Source organism: Hyperoodon ampullatus (assembly GCF_949752795.1).
Source record: "Hyperoodon ampullatus genome assembly, chromosome: 12".
Classification (NCBI taxonomy): domain Eukaryota; kingdom Metazoa; phylum Chordata; class Mammalia; order Artiodactyla; family Ziphiidae; genus Hyperoodon; species Hyperoodon ampullatus.
Genome location: NC_136925.1, coordinates 89620456 through 89643988, shown reverse-complemented (window position 1 = coordinate 89643988; position 23533 = coordinate 89620456). Strand labels below are relative to the sequence as shown.

Genomic DNA, 23533 nt, shown 5'->3' with positions numbered 1-23533 from the left:
CAAATAAGAAAGTTACATTGTCTATTTGCAGATGGGAAATCATCAGTCACTAGGGATCTGTCTGTCAAGTTCCTATATCTTATTTATTTTTCTTGACAAAGAGAACATCCAGAAGACTCTCAGCTTCCCTGTGATTTGAAAACATTTCCACAAAGGGAGGTACCAGCACATTTCATCAACCCTGTGTCCAAACCCAACTTCGACCCCCCTCACGCACAGGTGGCCCACATATAGGACCTCCTGTCAGACAGGCACATATGACCTCAGGGGGTTATGACCAGTGCACCCCCAGGACCTCTCTCCACAGGGTCTCTCTCCCCCCAGGATATGTTAACCTCCTGCTTCTGATTTACTGGGGTGGATGTTGAACCCACCCCAACATAACGCTCTGCCTTCTACCTTTTAAATTCTCCCTCTACCTGTCCTAGACCCTGATCACCGTGGGGTTAGGGTTAGGGTTAGGGTTAGGGTTAGGGTTAGGGTTAGGGTAGGGTTAGGGTTAGGGTTACGGTTAGGGTTAGGGTTAAAAAAAGCACACAAGATCTCAGAAAACCAAGTAGTGTTTCCCTCTGTGAGGGGAATTTATGAGGTAAATCTCCATTTGAAAGGGTGTCTCCCTCTCTGTACCGGGAATAGGGTACCTGAAGCTCAAGAAACTTTTACCTATGGAGAAGGCCTGGACTTAAATCTGCGTAACAAACATACCCTTGTTTACTATGCACTGCCTGATGACCTCCTTTAACTGGCCTCCCCCCTCCCCCAACACCTTTTGTGTTTTAACTGAAGATGGTATATAAGGGAGATCAGGTCATTTCCTGAGTTAGTTTTCCTGGTGTTGACCTGAAACAAACAGACGGCCAGATATTTCTCCAGCAAATATGGGTTTATTCTCAGGATCGGGAGAAAATCACAACTTGGAGGTCTCAACCACAGCAAGGCACATGAGCATCCCCATGAGTCAAGGGAAGGAAAACACCTCTGTAGAAAGGAAGAGGACCCTGGAAAGGCTATAGCAAACAGAGTACACAACTTTTTATTGGCTGAGTCCTTGAGTCCTGGCTCAGTCCTTTCCTGAGGCCAGGAAATGAGAGTCTTTCTTTTCACTGTGGGGCTCCGCAATTGTGGTAACGCATGAGAGCTCTCCGTTCTGGTCTCCCAGTCCTATTTAACTGAGGTTTCTGCTTATTAATTTTTACAACACTAACCCCTAACTCTTAGCCCTCGGCCCAATCCCTAAACCCAAACCTAACTCCTAACCCTTAACTCTAGGCCCTAACCCCTAAGCTTATCCCTTCCCCACCGTCCTAAACCCTCTCCCTAACTGCACCCTTCATGCCACTTTCCTGGACCAACTGGGCCAATGACATTTCTGAATCCTTCAGCATCTCCACCCTGCCTCTCCCCGCCACCCTACAGCCCCGCCTCCAGGGCTCAGGAGGCGACTGGGGTCATCCGCCCCTAGGTGAGCGGATATGTACTCCCAGACCTAGAGCGCTCAACAGTGTCTGCAGGACGTGCCCAGGCCGTCAGGAAGTCAGAGAACCCGCGCTCCGCTGCACTTAGCTCACCTAAACGCCCTCCAAGACCTCCACGTGACCCCCGGGGGCTCAAGCGGCTTCGTGCCCCTGCCCCAGGAACCAATCGGAAGTCAGGGACAACGAAGCGGGCCCACGCCAGGCCTCCCCCATGGCCCCGCCCCCTCTCCACTGCCGTCCAATCGCTTCTGGCCCGCCGTCCTCCGCGCTTCCGCGCCGACTTCCGCTGTCGGCGGCGGGGCGGCAGTTCGAGGGGCCTGATGTCTGCGCCCATGGCAGCCGCGAGCGTCGGGCTGGCTGAACTGGGTTTTGTAGAGGCGGCGCCGGCGTGGCGGCTGCGCAGCGAGCAGTTCCCCAGCAAGGTGGGCGGCCGGCCGGCGTGGCTCGGCGCAGCCGGGCTGCCGGGGCCCGCGAGGCTGGCCTGCGCGCTGTGCGGTCGCCCACTGGCCTTCCTGCTGCAGCTGTACGCACCGCTTCCGGGCCGCGCCGACGCCTTCCACCGCGGTCTCTTCCTTTTCTGCTGCCGAACGCCACCGTGCTGCGCCGGCCTACGCGGTGAGCGGCCCGGGGCCCGGGTAGCGCGTGCGCGGTGAGCGGCCTGCAGCCCCGGTCGCGCGTGCGCGGCCTTGCTCGCGGTCAGGGTCCAGGAACCGTGCAGCCTCCTCTGCGACCCCACCGCGGGCCTCTCCCCTGTACCCCGCGAGCGTTTCCGGGGGTGGGGGGGGGGGCGTTCCAAGGGCTCGCGCCTTCTTCGCCCCCAGTTTTTTGTTGTTGTTAATCAGTCGGTAGTAGGTGTTCAGATAATAGAACCTGTAATTTTTCGGAAACCTCGGTTCCAACACGTTGCTCATATGTATGTAGTCTGACTTAATGTTACTTTTGTTACTAATTTGAACAAGCTCAAAGAGCCTACTTAGTTGTATGGACTTTAAAAAGTTTATCGTTTTCACTCTTATTTTTTTCTTCCTTTCCAGAAAATAAGCTTTTTGTAAGCAAAAACTTTCTTCTATTTTTCTTTTTAAAAAATGACTGTCTTTTCAGTCCTGTGTGGAGTGAAGGCTCAAATATTTGAATTGCTATGTTGTTTTATTTAAAACATGTATAACGTTTCTCCTCTCTCCTTAGTTTTTAGAAATCAGTTGCCCAGGAGAAATGACTTCTACGCCTATGAGCCACCTTCTGAGGATCCTCCGCCAGAGACAGGAGAATCCGTGTGCCTCCAGCTCGAGTCTGGTGCTCATCTCTGCAGAGTTTGTGGCTGTTTAGGCCCCAAAACATGCTCCAGATGTCACAAGGCACATTACTGCAGCAAGGAGCATCAGACTCTGGACTGGAGATTGGGACATAAGCAGGCTTGTCCACAAGCAGGTCAGTCAATTCTGTTTTTATTTTTAAACCTCAGTTTCATAGTGTCTGTCAGGCCAAATCTTTCATTTTGAGGATAAACGTTAACATTAGAAAAGGAAAGGTGTAATACTTTTCAAAGCTTTGGTTAACTAGTGACTTAAACACCTTTATGAAGAAGGAACTGTGAGGTCTTGCCCACTCGCGTCCCAGCCTAGCTTTAGTGTAGTCATTTAATTTATGAGCTATAATCTAAAATGCTGGAGCTACATATGTTACTTACTAAGGAAAACTGTTATGACATGGAATAAATACACTTCAGATATAGGAAATTATTTGACCTTCCAAACTAAATGATTACTAATGATGCTAGTTACCTTACTTTGTTTCAGGTGATTTGGACAGTACAGTTCCAGACCACAGCTTCCTTTTTCCAGAATTTGAAATTGTAATAGAAACAGAAGATGAGATTATGCCTGAATTTGTGGAAAAAGATGATGAATCAGAGATTATAGGTAGCATGGGTAAGGAATCAGTTTCAAAACTCATTCATTAAATATACACTACTATGTATAAAATAGATAACTAATGAGAACCTACTGTATAGCATAGGGAACTCAGTGCTCTGTGGTGAACTAAATAGGAAAGAAATCTATAAAAGGGGATATATGTATAAGAAAAAAAGGAAAAAGGTGGGGGGAAGAATAGTGAATCTAGTTGAAGCAGAGAGAAAGTAGAGGGTCAAGTGTCCCAACATTCCAGCCTCAAGGGACATGTTCTCACCCATTTCAGGGGACACTGAGGACCTGCCATGGAAACCTAGGGATTAGAGAACCAATTTGGAGACACCTGTCTTAGATCATTGCTAAGACAAAAAACGTTTTTCTTTTTAACTAACATATGAGAAGATTCAGTGCCAGATGTCCAAAAGCACCTAGGGAGAGGGATGCTATGTTTGTTGGTGGGTAGTAGTGTTAGAGAGTGTGCTTTGGGGAAGAATTCACTGATGAAGGAGTCTGATAGAAAATTTCCAATAACAGGTGAGAGAGAACTCCCTGTATTGAGTGTCCAGTGAAATGAAACCATGCTGTATCTAATCTGGACAGTGCATGCCATTGATCCACACTGTCTCTACTCCTCAGACATGGGGCCGATAAAGTAATAAGCAATAGAAATGTAAAAAAAAAAGAAAAAAAACCTCTTTCATTAAGTGATTAAATATAATGCTTGAAAGGAGGGGCTCAAAATGCCAAGAAGAGAAGCACTGATAGGAAAAGGCAACTCACTTGGGAGGCTGCAACCTATACTTTTCAAATATTGCCTCATTTGAAGATATCCTTTCTGTACTTCCCTCCTTGGCATACATAAGGTACGTTCTGGTTCCCGTAAAGATGTCAGAGGAAGTATCCAGGTGGTCAGTTGGGTGGGGCTGCACAGGATGCTGGAAACTTGGAAAGTTTATCTGGCTCCAGGATTTGTTTCTCTGATTGAGATGGTGGACATGAGAGTGCCTAGAAGTGTTTGGTGGGCAGCAGGGGCCCTTTTATCTGGCAAGTTTCAGATACTTGATTTTGTCAGTTACCTCAAGGTTATCATGCTCTGGAGCAGTGCCTGTGCTGAGACTGAGCAGTAGCCAAAATTTATCCAACACTTACTCTGTACCACGGGCCTTTTGGGCATGATCTTACTAAAATCTTGACATCAGAACAATATGTTAGAAACTCTGCCCCATTTTGCAGTGAGGAATTTGAGGTTCTGGGTATAACTTGTTTGGTCGTATAACTGACTAAAGTTGTTAAGTTCTAGAACTGAAGTTTGAGCTCCCGTCTTATTGACTCCAAAACTTGAGCTCTTAACCACCACAAAATGTAGATTTCAGAATCTACATTAAATTTTAGATTAGAATGTCAGCTTACTGGCTTACATTTCACATTCAGGGTATCAGAAGTATCTTCTGAGTTACAAAGACTCGATCCTGTTGGGGATGGCGGTGTTTCAGGTGGCTGAGATTCCAGAGGTGACTGTGAAGGAGTGAGCTGGTAGGGTTAGGGCGTGTGATAACTGAATGAGTGTAAGGGAAAGGAGAGATGAAACATGAAGAGATTGGAAATAAGAGTCCAGATGGGTGAAGGACACTAGTGATAAGCAGGGCTCATATTTTTGGGGTGCCCTTTTGTGTGCTGGGCACAGCAGTCCTCAGACTGGGACTTGGGGTCTGTTCTTTTAATTTGGAGTTTTAAAGAGAAGCTCTTACTAGGAGCCGGCATAGTAATAATGCTTCACGGAGTACCTGCAAAGTCAGATGGTCTTAAAGCACAAACATTAATGAATTAAAATAGGAAAGGCTGTGGAAACATCTGGCCTTCACTGTCTGATTTAACACTAAGTTGGTTGTTTAAAACTGGCCTCCCTCAGCATGTGTTTATTGTCAAGACATGGAGATTATTCCTGTTGCATAATAGTTATGTTGATAATTTTTTAGGTGAAGCACCTGAGGAAGAATTGGATTCCATGGCAAAACATGAATCTAGGGAAGATAGAATTTTCCGGAAGTTTAAAACCAAAATATCCCTTGAACCAGAACAGGTAAAATAGAGTTCATATACAGCTCCTTCTGTTCTTTTCAGGTGGTGTTTTAGGGGTATAAACCCTGAGTAGGGAATTCCCTGGCAGTCCAGTGGTTAGGATTCTGCACTTCCATTGCTAGGGGCCCAGGTTCGATCCCTGGTTGGGGAACTAAGAAACCAGCCTGCCACATTAGCACAAAGACCACTGGGGTTTTGTGAAAAGAATAATGGGTTTTGCTGTTATGAAGAATTCTGGCTTCTTGAAGTACGTATTGACCTTCTGATGTAATTGTATCTACAGTGTGGGGGAAAAAAAAGAGTGGTTTTGAGGATTAAGGTAGATTGTAGACTCACAGTAAGTATTCAGGAAATGTTTCCCTTTGCCTCTTTTCTTCCATTAACTTTATTCCCCTTAACTTCCCTCACCGTAAACATAAATCACTAAAGAAGACAGCTAAATTCCCATAAGCCAGTCGCTAGAGCAAATAAATATCCAGGGGCTTATAGGAAGAGTAGGTCTAGGTCCTAAATACTGAGAAGGTAGTTTTTAGCAACGCATATGCTTTTAACAAGAAATATTGAGGAAAGTCACTCATTTGTTATATAAGATGTTATTATAACAAAATTTACTTGTTTTATTTATCTAAACACTGTGGCTCACTTGGTATTTGTTCCTTTAAAAATTGTTAACTTAGGTTCCTTATATCTGTGTGAAGGTAAGCACAAACCCTGGGCTGCATGTTAGATTGACAACCTGATAATGGGGAAATAGGTTTATTGTTAGTCTTTTCACAAAATAGTCATAGGATTCAGATTCTAACCATACTGACATCTAAGAAAAATCATCTGGATATCCTGAATCAGATAAGCTGAAACAGTCCCTTTGATCAGGGGTCCCCATGTCCTGGGCCGAGGACTGGTGCCGTGAAGCTTCACCTGCCGCTCCCCGTCGCTCGCATTAACGCCAGAACCACCCCCCTTCCCCCTCCCTGTCCGTGGAAGAATTGTCTTCCACGAAACGAAACCGGTCCCTGGTGCCAGAAAGGTTGGGCACCGCTGCCTTTGATGACACTGAGAACGGTATTAATTGTGCCCAGTGGAGGGGCGCAGGGGGACAGACAGTAAAGTGGTTTTCAGATGAGCGTATCATCAATTTTAAGAGTATGTACAAAGCTTCTCTAGATGATCCTCAGATCACATGAGATGTTGGTGATTTAAACTGATCCTGATTGATTTTAGATTCTCAGATATGGCAGAGGGCTTGCCCCCATCTGGATCTCTGGTGAAAATAGCCCTCAAGAAAAGGATATTCCAGATTGCCCCTGTGGTGCCAAGAGAATATTTGAATTCCAGGTATGACCTTAAATAAGTACTATTTTAGTATGTAATTACCCCGATTTATAATTTTAAGCATTAAAACACTTCGCCAAAGTAACATACGTGTATGGATCCCTGTGGTATCACGGAAGGTTCCCTGTGATGAAAACCAGTAGTTTCCTGCCCCACCTTAGGGCTTGTTGCGAGGAGGGAGGTATCTCTTACTGGTCATCTGGTAGTTATTTCTGTCTTTAAATAACATGCTTTTTCTGAGATTTATCAGTTTACTAGTTTTTTAGACATTACCTGCTGACTGACTTCTGCAGTCGTGAGGATTTACATGTAGTCACTCACACCATCTAGACCATCGCCCACCTCCCAGTGTGGTTAGGGTCAATATTATTTTAGTGCCTCTATTGTTACCTTTATAATTGAAAATAATATACCTTTTTTACAATCTTTGACTCTCTCCTTTGTGAGAGTGTTTCAGAACGCTTACTCTGTCTAGTCTTGGTTTGTAGATTTGTTAGGAGAACAAATTAACGTAATCATTAAAGTAAAATTTTTTACCCCCCCCAAAGAAGTTGTTAGCATCAAAATCCATTTGGGTTGGGCGGAAATGCTCTTGAATTGTGGATTCACTAACCTTATAAAGTGATATTTATTTCTTAGGATAAAAAGGACTTTTGTGGACTGATCCAAAACTAATTGGTTCTTACTGCCAGAGCTCTGACTGACGCCCAAGATGAGCTGACGGTGGTTGTATGAAGCAATTTGATAACAGTAGTGGCAGTGCCGCCTCTTACTCTTCCCAGGAGACCACTGACTCCTAAGACCCATTTCTAGTCTATACAAATACATCAATAGATTTCCTTTTTGTGTTCTACTAGGTTAGTGTTTCTTCAGAGTCATAGTAACAGCATCTGCTATTCAGGTTGTAAATAACCCAAAATAAAAGTTGCCCAAATAGAAGCCTCATCCCTATTTTGTGGCACATTATTAATAAAATATAATTAGGTTAACAGCCAGGTCAAATAGGTCAGCTGATCTTATTATACTTAGGAACTTCTTTCTTAAATGAAGAAGAAAGACACCAAATAGAGAGGGACTTGAAAGAAACGTAGAGTTGCAGAGTATTTTTAGATTGTTAAATATGTTAATATTAACGCCGTAATGTCTGTAATCTCGCTGTGGAGATGGAGGTGGAGAGAACAGGATCCCCAGGAAGGTCTGGTCTGTTGAAAGCGGACTGTGCTCCTCACTGCCAAGGAGCGCTCTGACTGTGCCATCCTTTCCCCAGGTCATGCCTCATCTGCTCAACTACCTGAAGGCTGACAGTCTGGGCAGGAGTGTCGACTGGGGCGTCCTGGCCATCTTCACCTGTGCTGAAAGCTGTGGCCTGGGCACTGGCTACACAGAGGAATTTGTTTGGAAGCAAGATCTGACAGATGCCCCCTAAAGACAATGGTGTAAAGCCTTAAAATATTCATCATCTCTTAGACTTTCCAATTCCATTTCTAGGACTTCATCCTAAGGAAATAATTATACCAGAGATACACAAAGATGTTGTTTTAGGTGTTGTGTATCTGTCCAGCAGGAGGCTACACAGTCTTAATGATACAGACTTATATGCACATCAAGTAAGATAAAGATGCCAAGGTACCACTGTAGATGGTACTCATAGTATGCTGTTTTTGTAAAAATATTTATACATGTGTATGTACACCAAAAATACCTGGAATGATATGCACTAGATGTGAACCGGTTAACAGTGGGACTAAGTGACATGATCTTTTTACTTATATGTAATTTATTTCTATAATAAAAATGGGTTATGTGCCCGATTAAGTCAAACCATCACTCAGAGCATTTCTCCCCTAAAATTTGCAAAGTTAAAACAAGGAGAAAAATATTTGGGTAAAACCCCAAGAGTCTTCCTGAGTTCAAAGAGAAGCTCTACTTCAAGACTGACTTTGGTCAGCCAGTGGGACTGCTTATAGACCAGAGACTGAAAGGTCTTCTCTCTCCATCTCCCCATCTCATAGCACTGTCCACATGGCAAGTAAACCCAAATAGCGACAGGGAATCAGCCACTGGAATTTCCCTGGGTCAGCCTGAGGGAAGGCTCTGAGGTAGCTTTCAAGTGAGGGATATTGTTTCCGATGCCTCTCTTTACACAAGCGGTTCCTAAATCAGTGCCATCAACCATGCTAAGGCTCCTTTCAGCCCCAAGTGATTTATACTTACCTTGTAATAATTCCCAGTTCTCTTAGAGCTGGGCAGGCTTCACTGCTGCGAAGGCAAACCTAGAGACATTGCTGTTGATCACTGCTTGAAGACCAGCAGCTAGTTCTGGTAACATCCCTGCTAACCCTGAAATGCACTGCTACCATAAACACATCTTTTTGGAGGTAATATCACTTGCTAATATCACTGACTTGGCTATTTCACCAGTTTTATATCAGGAAATCCTGGCCTTTTAGTCCATATCACATGTGTGTGAATATGTATGTAATTTATATAAAGATACAGAAAATACTGGACTAGTGGGGCCTTCATAGCCCAAACTATAAATCAGAAGTTTGCCCCAGTAGGACAGCATCCTGACTGCTAAGGACTTTTTAAGCAAATTGATTAGGGTCTGTCTATTTGGAGAGATCCCCAGATTATGTAGACATTCTTGCAGGCATGTTGGTAACCCGCCAAGCTATCCTTTAGGTGTGTATCCCTGCCAAGGTCTGGAGATGACAGCAAGTTCACCGGGCATTTCCATTTGGAGACAGACTTCCAGCACTGACTTGGCAACCATGTCCAAAAAAAGCAACTAGTTGAAAATAACTAAAAAATAAGAAAATTTAGATAAATAAAAACAACTCAGTTGCCTCTAGATATGTCAAGACATTTAAAAACCTTCCTACCAACCATGAAATGATCGACACATCTCACCCAGCAACTGCTCCTGCGGAGGACATCAATCACTACTGCCAACCCATGCATGCTGTCCCTCAAACCTCTGCTTGGCCCAGATACTGCCTGACCAGGCAGCTCACCCTACTGGAGAGAGCAATGCATTCACCTGTCCTTTTTTATTTGATATACTGAATGCTGGTCACATCATCGTTTGACAATTCAGAGATCACAGCAAAGAAAAAATGTTTCAGTGCTTTTGATATTCATATTAGTGGTAGTGTTCTGTTATTCTAACTAACTCATCATCCCACGTGTTTTTAAAAATTAAGGGTTCTCAGCGTAAAATACTTACTATAGAACTGATCAAATAAAAACTCTGTAGTCTGAATCTGGATTGGATATACTAGTATGAACTCATGAGGTATTTTATCTTGAAAACTTTTAAAGGGAAAGAAGCAAGCACTTATCCTGCTGTGTGAAAGAAGTATATCACTATAAAAATAAGTATTCTAACAAATCATGAAAAGAATAATTAGAATTTTATCTTTTGCAACCCACTAATGAATTAGTGGATCAATCAGAAGACGACAATAAGACATTAAATTCCTAACAAACACTACTTACAGTCTTTACAAAGGGATCAAGCCTTTAGATGCAGTCACCCACCGGCAGGAAATGCAGAGAACAGAGGGATATGCTGGCTGCACCATCCTGAGTTTGCAAATAGCACGACAGACTGTAAGAAACTACTACCCAAACAGCCTATAAATTTCCTTAAATGAGATGGCAGGGGAACTTAAGGAATAAAACAGACATAAAAACATATCAATTTATTAAAATGGAAGACTAACCTATATTGGTGTTTAGGTAATTACTGTAAAAGGATAATGGTTATTTGGGTGGGTGGTGTGGCTGGACTGGTGCATAAGGAGTAAGAATAATTCAGTAGAGTGACTGGAAATAAATCTATCAGCAAGAATTTTAAAGTCTTATTAAAAATGCCATTAATAACAAACTAAAATACTTAGGAATTAACTTTTATGTAATGTAAAGCCCTATAGAAAAAAATTATGAAACTTTACTGAAGAACCTAAGACTCACACGTGGGGAAACAATTCTTTCTTGAATAGAAGGAGATCATATTGGACTGATGTCTTTCCAATTCATCCATACATTACTGACATCACTGATGATTGGAAAATGCAAGAAAAGGGCACTTAATACACCATGTTCTCTCTGGACTGTAATCTGGTATGGATCTATCAAAACCTAGAATGTATAAATGCTCTTAATACAGTGACTCCTCTTCTAGGCATGTTACTATAGAAATACCTGTAGTTATCCACAAATACACATAAAAGGATGTTCCCTGCAGCACCTGTTTATAATAGTAAAACACTACAGATAACGTAAATGACCATAATTATGGAAATGGTTAAATACATAAACTTGTGTAACCATCAGATTACACCATCAGACTACATCATGTGGCACCATCAGATTCCATTTCATGGCAGTATGTTTGTCATGGAAAAATGTGTATGATATAGTGACTAAAAAAAGGAAGCTATAGAGGCTTCCCTGGTGGCGCAGTGGTTGGGGGTCCGCCTGCCAATGCAGGGGACACGGGTTCGTGCCCCGGTCCGGGAGGATCCCACATGCCACGGAGCAGCTGGGCCCGTAAGCCATGGCCGCTGAGCCTGCATGTCCGGAGCCTGTGCTCCGCAACGGGAGAGGCCACAACAGTGAGAGGCCCGCATACTGCAAAAAAAAAAAAAAAAAAAAAAAAGAAAAAGAAAGGAAGCTATAAAATCAAACATATGCTTTACAATTTTTTCAATAGGATAACAAAAGCACCCCAAAAAGAAAAAATCTGAACAGAAGAGGGCTGGGGAGGTACCCACCAATCTGGTAGTTAACCTGGGGAAACAGACAGATGGGAGAGGAAGGAAGAAACTTTCTGGTTATATACCTCTGAGCCATCTGAAAAAATATTTTTACAATTAAAAAGAAACACACACACCCGAACAATGAACCCCAAAAACTTACACATGCTCACCTGATGTTCATGAGAAAAACACACCTCACCAGTCGGTGGACGACCCCAGCTCTAACACTGAAGGCCTTTGGCTTAGAGCCCGTGTTTGCCACTTACGGGCTCTGTAACCTTGGGCAGACCCTCAGCTGGGGCCTACCTTGCCCTACTTGTGAAAGAGGAACAAAACCTAACTGCAGCTTTTGTGAGAAGGCAACGTATCTGGGAAACGGGAGGTGCTCAATGTATGGGACATAATAAACACGTTTTGTGAGCAACTTAAAATTTTCAGACAATTCTTCCATTTTCACTGTAACATACAATGAAATGTTGATTGAAACAAACAACAAGCAAGCAAACACACTGAAATGGTTTCAGGCATTATATCTAAAATACAACTTTTTAAACAGTATGATCACATGAATCTTACAAAGTTTCATTTATAACATCAATCTAACACTTTTATAAACAGCATTTAATGTACAGAGTACTCTGAAGGAAGAAAAATATGTACAGCCATTTGTTTTCATTAATACATTTCTATTCTGTCCTGCAATACTGAAAAGGTGGAATGTGGCACAAAAATAACCCATAGGAGTTACAAATTAGAAAACAACACTTTTAAAAAAGATTTTTACTTTTCTGGTAGAAATATAAAAACTGTGGTTTATGGGGAAGAAATTAAACAAAATAAAGTCCAATGGATTGTTGAGGTGGCTTTAACACTTAAAAGTTTTGTCCCTTAAACCAACTTGTCAACAGCAGTAAGTGTTTAAAATCTAAATATAAATAAATGGGCAGCACTGCCCAAATAGCAGCACAGTTTGAGCAACTTACAGTAACACTTCGGTGTTCTCTGTGCAGAAATAATACCCCCTCCCTGGTATCCCTACGGGGTACACATGCAGGAGAGCTTCACCTCGTGCTGCAACCTACAACCAGACATCCATCCTCTCATTACATGGGGCCATCCACAACACCACTAAATGTACCAGAACTGATTTGTTTTAATAAAACAAGTGGGTGGGGGAGGCAGGAGTACATGACAGCCATTACGTTGTCTTCCTGAAACCCTTTAGAATAGGGTAGATGTTCTCAAAGGCTTCATAAATTTCTGCTCTGACTTTAGCACCTATGAAGACAAGTTGGAGTAGAGAAGAGTCTGAAAAAACGGCATTTCTTAACATAAAACCACAAGCACAATTCTCTCCACACCTAGTAAGACAGATGCATTAAAACATTAACGATGGACCCTTGTCATAATCCTATTTTTGTTTTTAAGGTGGTATTTTTTAAAAAAATTACAAAAGTAGCGCCCCAGGTGACTCCAGCCTCCTTCCGCAGTCTGCCCACGTGACTGGTGCTGGTCTCTGGACTGGGTCAGAACCCAGCAGGGCAGCAGTGAGAGTGGCTGAATCTTATTCTCCCAATTGCTGCCTTCAAACAAGTTCTTTTGAATCTTCCTTTGTTGTCGCAAAATGATAATGGTGATGAACCCCAAAGTTTTAGACAATGGTACCCAACTTAAAACGCCACCTGTTATGCAATGTAATGCCCCCCTCCCCCTCCCCCACCAAGGTCATGCTTCAGCTGGAGAAGCAGCCGGGCTGCGCTCTGACTTCCCTCGGCTCACTCCCTCTGGTGGGTGTGTTCCCCATCAGAGTGTCAGGGTCAGGGGAAGAGAAAAAAGGGGCAAAGCTGCTTTACAAGTCACCAGTCAACTGTCCCGACACTGCGATATTACTTCTCAGCACTGAGAAAATGCCATTCTTCACACTTTCAAAACTTAGAACACTACTTCCTGTTGCAACTTACCTGTTAATACAACTTTTCCAGAAACAAAAATAAGGAGAACAATTCTTGGTTTGATCATTCTGTAGATTAAGCCAGGAAATAACTCTGGCTCATAACTAGAAGGAAAATGGCAAAAACAGTTTAGAAATTAACAGCTACTCATGCCTTTAGAGAAAACGGGGACCTGAACAAGGGAAAGTACTGGGTAAGCAGCAAACTGATGAGGAGGTGAAGCCCAGTTCTTAAGGAGCATCACAGGGGACAGTGCTCAAGGCCAGGGAGGCCAACTTGTAACTGGCACATGAAGACCAACTAACTCTATTTCTAATGAATCTGGATTTCCTAACATAAGAACAAGAGCTTTATAAATATGTTCTATAGTCTCTGACCTTTATCAAGTTTCATTCTGGACAAGTTTACACCGACTTACAAGAGCCCAATAATCATTTATTTATAAGATCTGACAGTCACACAGTTTACCTTCTAATCATTCACATCTCATCTCCTTAAACTGAAATATCTCTAGCTGTTAACTTTGTTCAGGCAATTTAACCAAAGTGACTGAAAAGATACTAGTTGGAGACTGAATCTTTCCCTGACTATGTCGTCTGACTAAATGCACTGTTGGTATGTTTTATTCTAATCCTAGTAATCTCATTTTCTTAGTTAGAGAGATTGAAAACAGTTAGCATGTGTGACTGTGTTTAACCTAGTGGAAAATTCAAGATAGGCTTCTCTGAGGAAGAGATGCTGGGGTGGATATGTGAAATGCCAGTGGGACTTTTCTAGGTGAAAAGTGAAATAAGAGTGTGCCAGGTATAAAAGTGGGATATGCAAGGGCCCTCATGCAGTAAGGGCATGATAAGCCTTGGGGGTGCTATGAGCAGAGAGGCTGGAGAGGTGGGCAGGGACCACCTGCCTTGTAAGTCTTCATCAGGAAGTAGCAGGGAAAATAAGTGTTGACTAGCACAAAAGATTCAAACAACTGGGGAAAAAATTGATACAAGAGGTTGTGGACTTTGTTCATGTATTTAAAATGTATTTAGTGAGCAATAAAATGATAAAACATACAGAAGGGAATCAATTTCATCCCAGTAAAGGGGAGTTTTGGGTGTCGTTAAGCGAAATGACAGGGAAGTAGGAGGCTGGTGAGAATAGGTGTTACGAAAGACATCAGGAAGAAACTTCAACGATAAATATACCTATATCATTTGTTCTTACATACTAATTAGATTGCACGTTTTATCATGAACAATGTTTAAATAGATTATAAATTAACTGTTGCCAAAAGCAATCACAATCCATTTCAGACTCACCTACTGAACTGTTGGTGGGTAAGCACAAGGCCTTCTAACCTTATAGGGAACTTCACGTCACAGCTCCCCACCATGTTCTGAATCTTGAAGTCCAAGAACTTAGCTGGAAAACCCAACTTCTGTACAACCCTGGCATATTTTCTTGCTGCTAGTCTGGACTGTTCTTCACTAGGGAAAGAAAAAGTGAAATATTCATACTCAAAGACAGCTAAAATTATTTAGATGAAAAACTTATAAGAAGTCCAAATTAGGAAAGATATTTTATAAAGTATAAAGTGGTCACCCCTTCCAATAAAGAAAAGCTCAACAGACATTAAGAGTTTTATGTACAAAGTATTCCTGTGTCCTTGACAGAAAGCTTAGGCCTACCAAAATGAATCCCTCTTCAATTCACCAAATTACTGATAGCCCTAGATTTAAAAAAAAAAAAAAAAGTTATTTATTTATTTGGCTTTGCCGGGTCTTAGTTGCAGCACACGGGATCCTCATTGCAGCACGCGGGATCTTTAGTTGCAGCATGTGGAATCTTTGTGGCATGCAAACTCTTAGTTGCCGCGTGTGGGACTTAATTCCCTGACCAGGGATCGAACCCGGGCCGCCTGCATTGGGAGCACAGAGTCTTAAGCCACTGGACTACCAGAGAAGTCCCGACAGCCCTAGATTTTATACATGTGAAACATAATATCATCATCACCATTATCATTAATATTATTGTATTTTAGCTCACAAATTTCTACTGAGATGAAAACTAACAAGCTTCATTTGGATAGGAAAACAATGATGAGACTTATACTCAAAGAATGCATACACTAATTCCTCTTTTATGTCAAGTCTTTCTTTATCCATTCCTAGAAGTCATCTCTTGGACAAAACTATGACTTAGCAGGGCAGGGCTCATGTAACAAAAGCATAATGAAAGCAGTATCATCGTCGACAAGAGGCTCTCAAGTGCAGGGTCATGAATGACAAAAATGAGGCATGCATACATGCTGAACTGTATGGAAATAAGGTGATAGCATACACCCTAAACTAATGCCTGATTTTAAGAAAATGAAGTTACTGCTGTCTAAAAGTGATGAGAATCAACTATTTTAATAAGAAAGCAACAATAACATTTTATTAAAGTATTAGCCTAACACCTAGAAACCATGACACAGCCATTTCTTTCATAACATACAGACCAGGACAATGAACTCCTTTAAACCCACCTCTTGGCTCCTGTGCACACCATCTTCCCAGAACTGAATATCAGTGCAGTGGTCCGGGGCTCTCTTATTCTCATGATTACAGCAGCAAACCGCTAAAACAGCCAGAGACAATAGTTAATGATGTCATACCAGACTGCTGACTTCTGCCAGGAGAACTAGACAATGAGAAAAAACACCCCAAATAGTAAGAAGGACCTGGTACTTAGAAAGTTATCAAGATATCTGTCATGTGTTTCCGTACAGGGCTCCCTTACATCACCACGTGCCACACGTCTTTTGCAAACGGAGCAAACACACAAGTTGTGACTGCTAAGGCGGTTGGACCAAGATCTCTGTGTTCTGTCATACACATCCCAACAAGTGAAGACAAGGAATATTTGCAAAAATATCTTTAACTATAAATTTTGTTTTATTAAATTTTTTTTAGGCAAATCTACTGATAAACCTTTTCCACCTCCAGAAGGAATTAATAAATCAGATTACAAGCATATCAACGCATAGTGATGTTACCTCCTGTTTCCAATAGACTTTTAGAAACTGAATTGGTGGATCGGCATTTATATAAATGTAATGGCCTCAGTGACTAGGTTACATGATATAAAGCAAAAAATTAGTTTCAAAATAACTGCAATTTTAATATCTACTATCTAATTACACATGAAAAAATTCGTATTATTTCTAATCAAGATCACTCTTTGACAGATTAGATTGCTTTCACAATTTTAGTTTAAAAACTACTATATGTCTTCTGATCTTACCACCATGTAAAAATGCTAGCATTATATTCTAGTTTATACAAGTCCCAGGAAATCCCTAATTATTTTGCATTTCCTGAATTCCCTCTACTGGTTTTATTGCTTGGATAACTAATATAATTTCATTAGAAAAAATTATGTAAAATCATGTATTCAACTTAATAAAATTATGACAAAAGATTAATTCTTATAATGCTATATTCATATGGACTTGCCATATGCATTAGGCTGTTTTTTTTTTAAATAAATTTATTTATTTTATTTATTTATTTTTGGCTGCATTGGGTCTTCATTGCTGTGCATGGGCTTTCTCTAGTTGCGGCGAGCGGGGGCTACTCTTCGTTGCGGTGCACGGGCTTCTCATTGCGGTGGCTTCTCTTGTTGCACAGCACGGGCTCTAGGCGTGCAGGCCTCAGTAGTTGTGGCTCATGGGCTCTAGAGCGCAGGCTCAGTAGCTGTGGTGCACGGGCTTAGTTGCTCCGCGGCATGTGGGATCTTCCCAGAGCAGGGATCGAACCCATGTCCCCTGCACTGGCAGGGGGATGCTTAACCACTGCGCCACCAAGGAAGCCCTAGGCTGATATCTTAAAATCAGAAAACTTGTAGGTATTTTTCCCTTAATCTTTTTATTATAAAAAAAATCGGCAGTTATACAAAGGTAGAAAATATAATAAACTTCTTGTACTTATTATCCAACTTTAACAATTATTAACTTTTGGCTAATCTTGTTTCATCCATATGCCCCTTTCCCAATTCTCCAACTGGACTATTCTGAAGTAAATTCCAGGTAGCATGGCATTCTGTTCTATATAGTTTTCAAAACATAAATGGGATCATACTATATATTTTCTTCTGTAACTTCACATGATCCCCTCACAATGGATATGTCAAACTTTATCTTGTGGACTGCTGTATTCCTAGAGTCTCTTACTTGGCAGCTCTTCAATAAAAATGCTGCATATTTTGCTTTAAATCCTTGTTTTGCTGGTGTCACCAAACTTAAACACAACATATTGTTTTTGATCTAGAGACCTTTGGAAGAAAATTCTGTATTATTATAGTCTGAAATATATTAAAATTGTTCTGACCTTGGGATTATATTCAGCATTCCGGGCACGAAGTGCAATGGTCTTTAGGTCAAGTTTACAGCCAAGATTCACTGTGGATACAATATTTCTGTAAGAAATTAGAAAAGAAAACATGATTATTTACTGTTAGTGTTAGATGATTACTTAGAAGTCGTATTCTTTCATTAGAACTAATTTAATGAAATTTAATGAGATTAAATTAACTTAAACTATCTTAATTTTTTAAATTAAAATTTTAAAAAATTGCTGACATTTATTAAGTGTTTAAACAAGTACCAAACACCATGCCAACATTTTACAAAGATAATCTCACTTAATACTTACAATGCACTATGAAGTAATAACTATTAATACTGCCATTTTCAGATGAAGAAGCTGAGGCTTAAATGGGGGTAACTTGCTCTGTATACACATGGCTCCTAAGTGAGGTATGACTTTCTCACTTCTCTCAAAATAAGTATCTTTTGGAAGAACAAGAGTTCAATTATCTTTGACAAAGGAAGAAAACCAGCTTTTTCCTCTGATTAACCCTCAGTAAGTCAAGAAAAACAAACATCACCATTTATTACCTGGGTCCAATGAACACATTTCATTTTTTAATATCCTTATATAATTGTATAAATAACTTATAAATGAGTTGTAACATCACTCTCTTGTGAATACTGATCCCAGATTGCAAATACATCTCCAACTGTTCCAGCTCATGGCTGCTTCTGGGTCTTTTTTTTGCACTGTCAAAATGCAATACCTTTGAAAACTTGATGGCTCATAATTAGGTTGAAAAGAGGGTGGGTGTCTTCTTTAATACAGTTGTAACGCCAGTTAGGATGATCAGCTCAACGTTCGCATTTCTACATCACCTATTTCCTTCCAATCAATTTTACATACACAAGTTCACAGAACTTTCTTATAATCTATTTTATTTCTGTAGAATCGGTAGTAACATCCCTACTTCCTTTTCTGATTTTAGTTAATTTGAGTCTTCCCTTTTTTTGTTAGTCTAACTAAACATGTGTTGATTTTTTTCAAAGAACCAACCTTTTGTTTCATTGATTTTCTCTACTGTTTTTCTTTTCTCTATTTCATTTATCTCTGCCCTAATCTTTACTATTTCCTTCCTTCTGCTAGCTTTGGGATTAGTTTGTTCTTTTTTCAGTTGTAATGTTAAGTCATTGATCTGAAATATTTTTGTTTGTTTGTTTTATTTATTTTTGGCTGTGTTGGGTCTTCATTTCTGTGCGTGGGCTTTCTCTTGTTGCGGTGAGCGGGGGCCACTCTTCATTGCGGTGCGTGGGCCTCACACTGTCGCGGCCTCTCGTTGTGAAGTACAAGCTCCAGACGCGCAGGCTCAGTAGTTGTGGCTCACGGGCCTAGTTGCTCCGTGGCATGTAGGATCTTCCCAGACCAGGGCTCGAACCCGTGCCCCCTGCATTGGCAGGCAGATTCTCAACCACTGCGCCACCAGGGAAGCCCTCTTGTTTTATAATGTGATCATTTATAGGTATAAATTTCACCTATAGCACCACATTTGCTGCATCCCACGTTTTAGTATGCTGTATTTTTGTTTTTATTTGTCTCTAAGTATTTTCTAACTGCCCCTGTGATCTTCAATCCATTGGCTGTTTAAAAGTGTGTTATTTGGACTTCCCTGGTGGCGCAGAGGTTAAGAATCCGCCTGCCAAGGCAAGGGACACGGGTTCGAGCCCTGGTTCAGGAAGATCCCACATGCCATGGAGCAACTAAGCCCATGCACCACAACTACTGAGCCTGCGCTCTAGAGCCCAGGAGCCACAACTACTGAGCCCATGCACTGCAAAGAAGAGTAGCCCCCGCTTGCCGCACGCAGCAACGAAGACCCAATGCAGCCAAAAATATAAATAAATAAATAAATAAATAAGTTCATAACAAAAAGAAATTAAGAAAATAAAAGTATGTTGTTTAATTTCTACAATCTTGTGAATTTTCTGGGACGCTTTGTGGAATATCAGAAATATTATGGTGTTGGCAAGAAACAAACACCCCATCTGAACTGGGTAGAATTTACGATTTAAACCAAAGGTGCAAACTTAAATGCACATAAGAGCCAGGTAAGTGTGCAAGACAATAGGGTATGGTGTTTATAGAGGTGAACTAACAAGTGCTTATCCTTCTAAAATCATTAAGTTTTAAATTATTTTGTTTTTTAAATTGTTTCATATCAAACAAACACCCAAGGCAAGATTTAGGTCACTGGATAACAGTCAGGATCCATGGTTAAACATTACTTAGTTCTAAAAATGATCAGGAATGACTTACAAGAAAACTGGGTAACGTAGTTGTTACAGATAACCCGATATGGCCATAAACTTCCTAAAGGCAAAAGCTATATACTTCTCGGTGACAGATATTTAAGAATATTTGTTTGTTTTTCAGGCAGGAGAAATTTTCCCTACCCGTCCCCTACCCCCCAGTTCTGTTACATACAGGACCTAATTCAATTAGATAGAAAAATACATTTAGGACAAGAACAGCCATCCTCAGCTTGTGGGAAGGGCACAGTTCTTCAAAAATTTACATGCAGCCCTTACAATAACCAATGAAGGAAAACAAGGACCACTATGAACTATAATGATTCCGTGACTAAGTAATTAATCTTCCCAAAGACTAAAAATATCACAAGGGAAGAAGACTACATAAAGCTTCATTTGGTAAATCAGCTACAGCAAAATGTCTATAATAACAATAATGCAATCTAAATTGGACTTCATTGGCCCAAACATATAAGCACAGCTACTAAATTTCTGAAGATGTTATGAGAGCCTTTTATTGGGGGCACTGACTCACTAAGACAGCTTTCCTTTTCTTTTTAAAGCGAGTTTTGATGCATGATCACCATTAGTGCCACACAAAGAAATCAATCCATCTGAGAACAAAGAACAGCAGCACAGTTCCAGGAGACGCCTCCAGGGCAGGGAAAGGACATACAACAAGTACTCACTGCAGCTGCGGCACAATCCCAGAGCTCTCCGAGGCTGGCGTGGCAGGGGTAATGGGGGTCATGGGAGTCATGGGGGAGGGATACAGGGGAGTGGTGCCCGGCAAGGGTGCGGTCGTAAGAGTCTGTGAGTGGAAAAGCTGTGGTGTCTGGCCGGAGGCCCCCTGGGTTGCCTGCTGGGAGGTCGACTGCTGAACGGCTGCCACTGCAGCCTGCTGCTGCTGCTGCTGCTGCTGCTGCTGCTGCTGCTGCTGCTGCTGCTGCTGCTGTTGCTGCTGCTGCCTTTGCTGTTCTTCCAAAATAGACAGACTGTTGGTGCTCTGAATAGGCTGTGGAGTCAGTCCTGTGCCATACGGCATCATCGGACTAAAGATAGGGATTCCAGGAGTCATGGCACCCTGCGGGAAGTTAGGAGAACAATGGGTTAGGCTGGCTGGTGTGAGTGTCTGTAGGACTTGGCTGTTAGAACAGCAGGTGAGATTTGCAAAGACAGGCACCTTCCGAGCACAAATGGGGTAATTTAGCAGTAACGGGGAGGAACTTGCTCTTCTTACACACATCACCTTCTTCTTCAGCATAACACAGTAGGTAAGAGCTTAGGGTATGGAAGCAGACCTGGGTGTGAAATCCAACTCTGCTACTTACAACACGTGAGAATTTAAGGAAGCTCCTTAACCCTTCAGGCTCTAGAGGATAACAATGCTCTAAGACTTAGAAAAAATCGAGAACTTCTACTCTTTGAAAGATACCATTAAGAAAATTAAAATTTGGGACTTCCCTGGTGGTCCAGTGGTTAAGAACCTGTCTTGCAATACAGGGGACGCCGGTTCAATCCCTGGTCAGGGAACTAAGATCCCACAGGCTGCAGGGCAACTAAGCCCATGTGCCACAACTGGAGAGCCCGAGTGCCCCAACTACAGAGCCCATGCGCTCTGGATACTGTGCACCACAATTAGAGAGAAGTCCGTGCGCCACAAGTAGAGAGAAGCCCATGTGCCGCAATGAAAGATCCCATGTGGCACAACTAAGACCCTACGCAGCCAAAAAAATAAATAAATAAATATTTTTTAAAAAGGAAATTAAAAATTAAGCCACAGACTACGAGAAAACATCTACCATACATATATCTGAGAAAGAACTCATATCCAGACTACATAAAGAACAATCAAAACTCAATAAAAGATGAAAAAATAGACCAATAAAGAATGGGCAAAAGATGGACATTTTACAAATGAAGATCTATAAATAGCTAATAAGCACTTGACAAGATGTTCAAGATCATAAGTCGACAGGAAAATGCTTGTACTGCTAGAATGGCTGAAGTAAAAACCCAAGGGCTGGTGAGGATGTGGAGCAACTAGAACTCCCACATGTCGCTGGCAGAACTTCAGAACATGCTTTCTTATAAAGTTAAACATGCACTTACACAATGACCCAGCAATCCCACTCCTGAGTACTCACCCAAGAGAAACAAAAACATAGCAGACACGGAGAAATGTACACAAACGTACAGCACCTTTATTCACAATGGCCCCAACCTGGAAACAACCCTAATGTCAGCAACTGGGAAATGGACAAACTGTCGTACACCCATACAACAGAGTGCTACTTGGTGATAAAAAGGAACTTGCTGATGTACAAAGAAGACAGACACAAAAAAAGCATATACTGGTATGATGCCATTTGCATGATATTCCAGAGTAGGCAAAACTATCTCTAACTCTGCAAAGCAGATCAGTAGCTGCCTGGAGCTAGGGGAGTGACTGCAAAGGGGCAGGAAGGAATTTTTAGGGTGATTGAAATGTTCTATAACTTTCACAGGTGCATACACTTATCAAAACACATACTTAAAATGGGTGTTTTTGGACGTCCTGGTGGCACAGTGGATAAGAATCCACCTGCCAATGCAGGGGAAACGGGTTCGATCCCTGGTCTGGGAAGATCCTACACGCCGCGGAGTAGCGAAGCCCGTGCGCCACAACTACTGAGCCTGCGCTCTAGGGCCCGCGTGCCACAACTACTGAAGCCCACACACCTAGAGCCCGTGCTCTGCAACAAGAGAAGCCACCACAAGAAGAGTAGCCCCCGCTCGCCGCAACTAGACAAAGCCCGCGCGCAGCAACGAAGACCCAACGCAGCCAAAAATAAATAAAATTAAATCTTAAAGAAAAAAGAGCGTTTTTATTTAAGTATGTAAACTACACTTCAACAGAAGTTATTTAAAAAATTTAAAAGTAGCTACATTATTTGGAACCTTAAACATAAAAATGAAAAGATAAAACTAGAAAATAATTTGGTTAGAGTTATCTCCAAAGTCAAACACCCTATAATCACTCAGACCACTTTCATAAGTGCTTATCAAAAGATTAAGTTTTACAAATACACATTTTAGCTTCCAAACAAACTCCCCAAATCAAACACTATCATGCTTATTCAAAGCCTAACAGAACTTCTCAATGAAATAAAGGAGGCTTAAAAAATATAAATCCATTTTCAACAACAGATGGTTAAATTCCCTTGCTTCCCTTTTACACTGTCTCTAACAATGCAGATTCTGTCCTACGTGTACCCTCCATCCAGTTGTATTACCTGAGGGGAGGCCAGGCCCTGGGCATAAGGTGGGAGGCTGTTGTTCTGATCCATGAGGTTCACTTTCTTCTTGGCAAATCAAAAACCTTTGGACTGGGAAT

The 23533-nt window shown here is 41.7% G+C and overlaps 2 protein-coding genes across 5 annotated transcripts; one reads left to right on the top strand and one right to left on the bottom strand.

Moving 5' to 3' along the window:
• Positions 1-1777: 1777 nt before the first annotated feature.
• PDCD2 (programmed cell death 2) lies at positions 1778-8599 on the top strand (the record flags this gene model as incomplete). 4 transcript variants are annotated; one of them, XM_079716408.1, is made up of 7 exons in its annotated part: positions 1808-1897; positions 1997-2090; positions 2661-2903; positions 3272-3403; positions 5362-5465; positions 6686-6799; positions 8064-8599. In XM_079716408.1, the coding sequence occupies 7 exons, from the start codon at positions 1808-1810 to the stop codon at positions 8220-8222; spliced, it is 936 nt and encodes a 311-aa protein (XP_079572534.1). In that variant the 3' UTR covers positions 8223-8599. The 4 variants fall into 4 exon arrangements, with proteins under 4 accessions (XP_079572533.1, XP_079572532.1, XP_079572535.1 ...); XM_079716407.1 differs by having other exon boundaries at positions 1778-2090; positions 8076-8599; XM_079716406.1 differs by having other exon boundaries at positions 1778-2090.
• Positions 8600-12760: 4161 nt separating this feature from the next.
• On the bottom strand, positions 12761-23486 carry TBP (TATA-box binding protein; the record flags this gene model as incomplete). Its single annotated transcript, XM_079716253.1, has 7 exons — positions 12761-12840; positions 13524-13618; positions 14819-14986; positions 16027-16118; positions 17870-17957; positions 20847-21241; positions 23433-23486. 7 exons carry the CDS (start codon positions 23484-23486, stop codon positions 12761-12763), a joined length of 972 nt encoding a protein of 323 aa, XP_079572379.1.
• Between the last annotated feature and the right edge of the window lie 47 nt (positions 23487-23533).